Here is a 7,289-nt window from a genome sequence, read left to right as displayed (position 1 = left end):
AGAAATGGGCTTATAACCAGGAGGTCCCTCAGCCACTGACTCATTGTGTGACCCTGAGCAAGTCACTCAACCTCCTTGTGCTCCGTCTTTCGGGTGAGATGTAGTTGAAGTGACTCTGCAGCTGATGCATAGTTCACACACTGCTAAATAAACTAATAATAAATAGTTTTTTAAAAATCCTAAATCGACTATTTTTACCTCAACTTTTCAACTCTGTCAAATTAGTAATTGTTCTACCTCCAAGGTAATTTAATTTGCAATTCAGAATTCTCAGAATATCACTAGCACTGGTAAAGGTATTAACTTTCATTGCTATGGTGCTCTCAAAACTACTGTAGTGAAACATCTATGATAGATCTAATGTGAGCCTTTGATAAATATGGGTGTGGAATAACTAACAAACAATGTAGGTGGTGCAAAAATATTTTATTACTGTTATAGATTATATAAAGGGTTTTCATATTTACAAAATAAAAACGACAGCTAAAACCACAATCTAATAAAAAGCCATACAGTCCAGTAATAAATATTGTGACGGGTGATGTTTCCAGTTACAGTTAACAGTTAATTGCCATCAGATAGCGTAGGAACAAAGATATTTCATAGCTGTTTTTACACACAGAATGACAACATCTTACCAAACACTGACCCTTTTCTGAAATTCAAATCTAGAAACCAGCCTTAAAACAATGAGCATTTTGTACAGATATTGTGCTGTGATTCCAAAGACCAGCCTAACCACAATATAGCAATGCCCGGTTCTACCTCACTGGTAGTTTGAGCCTCTTTAGTCTATATCACTATCAGCTGGTTTCACAGACCATCACTGATCTTGCACTACCCTTCTTAAAGCAACACGTGGTGGTCCAAGATTGGTGAGTCTGTGAAACCAGCCATGTAAGATGAAGACTAAGAGTAAAAGTAAATTCCTGTATTACACTAGCATGCCAAAGCCATCGAGAACAGTGTGTCATTTACTAACACTGAGCTTTTGGCTTCACATGCAAGCCAAAATAAAAATAGTGCAGCACCAGGACACATTTTTAAATAGTGTAACATTAGCAGGCAAGGCCAGTCGTTCAATCCAAGTCCAAGTATATCTAGACTAGTGTCTGGTTTGGTTTTTAAATTCAACTCTTGGGGGAGGAGCATTCAAATGTTTCAAAATGTAATTTGGGGGGGGGGGGCAGGTGAAGACGATATAGCCTCCCATATCTGTTTTGAATTTCAGAAAATACTGCATTTATTCAAACACAACTCTGTTAACACTCTAAATTAAAATATGTATAGCTATTAGCAAGATATAGATTTAAAACAGAAAAAACTAAATTCTGTGTAACAAATATTTACAAAGCGTGCTTTGAATACTATACAGCTTTTAAATTATAAAGTAAGACAAAACAACAATTTATTAAGAGGTGAAAAAAGAGAGTGAGTGTGGATCAATAAAACTTTAATAGCAGTGTTTAAAATGAAGCCGTTTGCATTGTCCACTTTGTTTAGTTTACTCAAGACACTGCATGAAGTAAGTTTCACCAACATCTGTGACTAAATTTTCCCCATCGAAATAGAATTAGCCAAGTCATGAGTCGCACAAATTATAATATATAAATTAAATGCACAATGTTGGTACTTTCATTAAATGAAATCATGCATGTTTTTGATAGTGCTTTATTTGAAGGTACATGCTTGTATTGTACTGTTGGCAGTCTTTTACAGTAACTCATCATAGAAAACCTATGAGAAAATAAGCATTGTCAATTTTCTGCCTTCATTTATTTTCTCTTATTACTTGTGTAAGATGAGTTTAGGGTTACATGTATTAATACTTTGTTTTTCAGCTCCAGCAATGTTGATAAACTATTTCCTGCAGCATCTTTTTAAAAGAAATGTTAGAATGGCATGTTTCAAAAGGCTTTAACCATTCTAGTGGCAAAATGTTTGCTTCATATAGTAGAATGCGGAATATACAATACAGTTCTTGTCTATAGCAATTTACCACCTGGCTTAATACTTTTTAAATAGCTGTACATTTCATTAAGACAGCAAGGACACCCAGACAGTACATTTAGGAACCCTCTTACATACAGAATGTTGTGTTACACAGTTAGCTCGTTTCTTTCTTGTACAGTATATTGAACTTTTGTAAAGTAAAACTGCATTCTGTGAATATTTCTATGTTGTGGTTCTGCTTCAATAGCCAACACACCTGTTGAATTTGCTAATTTTGCAGGCAGCTGGGAGACATCTCAGAGCACAAACTCTGAACTTTACGCAACCCATCTTTTCTGTTGTAAAATTGCCTTCAGCTTGGTTCTTGGCCTTTGGTTTCACACACATCCAACACGCTGGAAATATAAAACAGACAAGACTGCACAAGGAAGCACAGGACAGCTTTGTATCTTATTTTCTAGAATCTCTTATTTAGCCATGGTATTTTATTAATACAGCATTTAGTGGGATCTGCATTTACAAAAAACACTAGAGACCAGACTCAGCAAATGGGATGCAGCAGGCTGTGCTGTGTTGGTTGCTTTTTAAAATCACCATACATAACATCAGGCTGGAATCAGAAGCAGCGGCTCAAACACAGCTCCACCAATGGCAATAGGAATAACACTGTGTTCAGATATATCTTTCCATACTGGTGTGGTATACAAAATGCTTTGTTTTTTTTAAAAGAAGTAATGTGTTTTTGTATTTGAACTACACTTATGCACGTTGGCTGAAGATTCCTTAGCATCTAGGTTTAGCAACAAAAGCAGCCACAGATAGTAAGCAGTCACATCTAGACACAAGCATGGGAACCAAACTTCAAACAAAAAGGAGGATTAATATCTACTGTTTAATATCTACTGTTTCCAGTCCAGAAACACCAGGGACATTTATTACTACACAGAAAGGTATTTCATTGTCTTTATAATGTCCATTCTCAGGATTTAAGAATTTGTCACTATTCAGTAATCATACAGACACACTGCAAAGAACAGGTAGTGTGCAGCTATAAATGTCTTCCCTGTTGCTGTACTAATCAGCACTTTGTGGTTCTGTTTGTTCCAGCGCCAGTACGGTTGTTTGAAGCAGAATCTTCCAAATTGGCATTTAAGTCCAAGGACAAGATATACTAAAGATTTCAACGCAGCACATTGAAAAGCAAGTAGACATCTGAGGAGTGACTATACCGCATGGGATAACTGGGACTTTACATACAAAATATGAATCTGAAAATAGTTACTTTTAACCATCAATGTTTATAGTTTCTTGTCAAGGCCAGAAAAAATGTTTTGTCATCTAACCTGGCGCCCACCTGCTGCCCAACTTGAACAAACTGTAGGATCAAATATTTCTGTGCACTTCCAAATAATGGCTTCTGCAGGTTAAGCTATCTTGTGTGAAATGAATCAAATTTAAAAAGAAAACCATTCCAATGATATGTCTGGGTTTTTTTTATTATTATTTTGGGAACGCATGAAATAAAATGTAGCTGCATGTCTGGCCTGGGAGGGGTAACTGCAGTATAGAGAGAACAAAAGCTAAACCACAATGAGTTCATACACACACAGACACGCACAGGCTGCCTGCAGAAAAGGAGTCACTTTGTTGAACCGGTGCAGAACGTGTAACAGCAGAAGTAGCGCGGCAGAGAACATCAACACCAAGGAGCTGACTGGGGCAGGGGACAGGACACCAAGGAGCTGGGACTGACTGGAGCAGACAGGACATCAAGGAGCTGGGGCTGACTGGAGCAGACAGGACATTAAGGAGCTGGGGCTGACTGGAGCAGACAGGACATCAAGGAGCTGGGACTGCATGGAGCAGACAGGACACCAAGGAGCTGGGGCTGACTGGAGCAGACAGGACACCAAGGAGCTGGGACTGCGTGGAGCAGACAGGACACCAAGGAGCTAGGGCTGACTGGAGCAGACAGGACATCAAGGAGCTGGGGCTGACTGGAGCAGACAGGACATCAAAGAGCTGGGGCTGACTGGAGCAGACAGGACACCAAGGAGCTGGGACTGCGTGGAGCAGACAGGACACCAAGGAGCTGGGACTGCGTGGAGCAGACAGGACACCAAGGAGCTGGGGCTGACTGGAGCAGACAGGACATCAAGGAGCTGGGGCTGACTGGAGCAGACAGGACATCAAAGAGCTGGGGCTGACTGGAGCGGACAGGACATCAAAGAGCTGGGACTGCGTGGAGCAGACAGGACATCAAGGAGCTGGAGCTGACTGGAGCAGACAGGACATCAAGGAGCTGGGGCTGACTGGAGCAGACAGGACATCAAAGAGCTGGGGCTGACTGGAGCAGACAGGACATCAAGGAGCTGAGGTTGCGTGGAGCAGACAGGAGACCAAGGAGCTGGGGCTGACTGGAGCAGACAGGACATCAAGGAGCTGGGGCTGACTGGAGCAGACAGGACATCAAAGAGCTGGGGCTGACTGGAGCAGACAGGACATCAAGGAGCTGGGGCTGACTGGAGCGGACAGGACATCAAAGAGCTGGGACTGCGTGGAGCAGACAGGACATCAAGGAGCTGGAGCTGACTGGAGCAGACAGGACATCAAGGAGCTGGGGCTGACTGGAGCAGACAGGACACCAAGGAGCTGGGGCTGACTGGAGAAGGGGACAGGACATCAAGGAGCTGGGACTGACTAGAGCAGGGGACAGGAGTGTGTCCGTATGGCACCCATGCAGGCTCTTCAGATCTTCTTGGAGTCTCTTGCTTCAAACAGCTTCAGTCGCTCTTGCACGCTCAATCCCTCTTTCAGGCTCTATGGAGAGAAACATGAGGGATAGTGAGAGAATATTAAAAATGATGGCATGGAAGTCTGTACAAAAGAGCCCCTCTGAGTGGAGAGTAGTACAGTACAGTACAGCACAGCACGTGCCACAGTGTTAGTTGTACATGCTGCAGGGAATGACAGATGATCTGGTTGAGAAGAGCCACACCCCCCTTCCACTTGAGATGGAATGAGCCATGTGAAACTTCAACCCTCGGCAGTAATACATGCTTCTGTTGAACCTTTCTCGTTTTGAATGCAGGTAAAGTGTTACAGAAGTCCCTGTAGTGTTTATACAAAACAATGCCTAGGGTTAGGGTCAGAGCACCAGCAACAATGTGAAATTCTACAGAAAATGTTTTTCTCCTGGCGAATGCATCCTAGTAAATTTTAAGAAATGTAGTGCCTAGTTGATTTACGACCAGTGATGTGTGATTACACATTTCAAACGAGTCAGCAAGAAGTTTTTAACACTGCGATACGGAGAATATAGGACACAGCAAAGGTAACAATGTGTTTCTTGTAAAGTATGCAGGGTGATCTGAAAAAAAAAAAAAAACCTAAATGTCAAAGCTTTTGTCCTGCATTAAGTATGCTTTTTAAACTTGAGTAAGCCTCATACATTGATGCATCAAGTTTAGACCCTATAGAACCTAAAGTTAACAAATAACTTCAAGCAACAGTAAGATTCTGTTGGCAACAGAAAATCCAGAGCACTTGTTATGTTTTTTTTTTCTTTCTATGTATTCCAGTGCACTAGAGGGGACATTTTGAAAAGAGCTTTGAAACAGACTTTAAAGTGTAAAAGTTGTCAGGATGTTAACAATGAAAATGAAATTTACAGGTACTTTATTTAAATAGTTGCAGCAACACATGTAACGCTGTATTTTTTTTGGAACACCACCATTTACTCTTTAAACATATTGTACAGCCATCTGAAATTATTTGTAACACAGATGGTTTATAACTGATTTTGTAACCCATAGACCTTGTACTACAGTAATAGATTAATCTACAAAGAATTACAGTATACTATAAACTGCATTAAAAATAGTTGTATTATGATTTACTGTACCCAATAATGACAAACATTTACAGAAAAAGGGTTTTGTAGTGTGCTTTCCAATACTGTATTTCTAAATATCATAGTGCCTGTGATTTACACATGCTGATGACACTACTACTCCAGTCCAGCCGTTTAACTCATCTCACAAGGCAGTGATACAAACTGGGAGATGAACTCTGTGTATGTTTTATAAGAGGTCACACCTTTAATTATGGCCTACTAGGCTTTTCTACACATAAAACACCCATCTTGTGTATTTGCTTCTGCTTAAAATAATGTTGTCCCTCAGACTCCCAGCCAACATGATGCTCAGGCTGGTTAGTGCATGAGACCCTCCAAACACCCAGGCAAAGATGAGCTTGAGAAGCAAACCCAACTGGCACGCCTGATTCTCTAGGGCTTGGCAATGATTCTCAACAGTACTGAGGTGAGCTAAGTCATTCACATTCTAAACCTTACAATGGCTTTATTCCCTGCAAAGTCGTACGTACGGATGTCAAACTTGGTATTCACATTATTTAGCATAAGTTAATGAATATCAGATTTTGGTGTCTGTCCATACATTCATCCTGCTGTACGTTTACATGGTCCATATATCTAGAAAACCACTTATCCAATTGTTATGAAACTGGTATTAACATTATTTATAAGTTATTGAGAGTTATCTGGGAATGTATGAGGGTATCTGAGTGTCTGTTCATCCATGAGTCTGCCAATTGTCATGAAACTTGGCAGTAACATTTCTAGCTTAATGTGTTACAGTAAACTCCTGTGTTAAACATATTGCTGAAATATCTTTTCCAACATATCTATTGTTTTGATATTTTTATACACACATCTTGGTCATAAATCAACTGAGGAATGATGGCAAAAAAATTCCGAAAACTTCTTTGGAGTGACTCGGCAGATGGTATAATACAGCATGAGGATTACTTCATCCTTCTGGCTGTGTATCTGCCTGACTCTCCTCAAATCATAATACAGCATGAGGATTACTTCATCCTTCTGGCTGTGTATCTGCCTGACTCTCCCCACATCATAATACAGCATGAGGATTACTTCATCCTTCTGGCTGTGTATCTGCCTGACTCTCCTCAAATCATAATACAGCATGAGGATTACTTCATCCTTCTGGCTGTGTATCTGCCTGACTCTCCCCACATCATAATACAGCATGAGGATTACTTCATCCTTCTGGCTGTGTATCTGCCTGACTCTCCCCACATCATAATACAGCATGAGGATTACTTCATCCTTCTGGCTGTGTATCTGCCTGACTCTCCTCACATCATAATACAGCATGAGGATTACTTCATCCTTCTGGCTGTGTATCTGCCCGACTCTCCTCAAATCATAATACAGCATGAGGATTACTTCATCCTTCTGGCTGTGTATCTGCCTGACTCTCCCCACATCATAATACAGCATGAGGATTACTTCA

At 40.7% G+C, this 7,289-nt stretch overlaps 1 protein-coding gene across 8 annotated transcripts in view; it reads right to left on the bottom strand.

Annotated features, from left to right (window-relative positions):
* Positions 1 to 411: 411 nt before the first annotated feature.
* Positions 412 to 7,289, bottom strand: part of LOC117431656 (myosin phosphatase Rho-interacting protein) — a 245,746-nt gene continuing 238,868 nt past the window's right edge. For all 8 annotated transcript variants that reach the window (XM_058995983.1, XM_034052858.3, XM_058995984.1 and 5 more), the window contains one exon: positions 412 to 4,773. Coding sequence is in view for 6 of the 8 variants with exons in the window: in XM_034052858.3 (XP_033908749.3) it covers positions 4,702 to 4,773 (72 nt within the window). In the remaining 2 variants the exon portion in view is untranslated. The remainder of the gene's footprint in view (positions 4,774 to 7,289) is intronic.

The sequence above is a fragment of the Acipenser ruthenus genome, chromosome 22, assembly GCF_902713425.1.
Source record: "Acipenser ruthenus chromosome 22, fAciRut3.2 maternal haplotype, whole genome shotgun sequence".
NCBI lineage: Eukaryota > Metazoa > Chordata > Actinopteri > Acipenseriformes > Acipenseridae > Acipenser > Acipenser ruthenus.
This window is presented reverse-complemented; position numbering and strand designations above follow the sequence as displayed.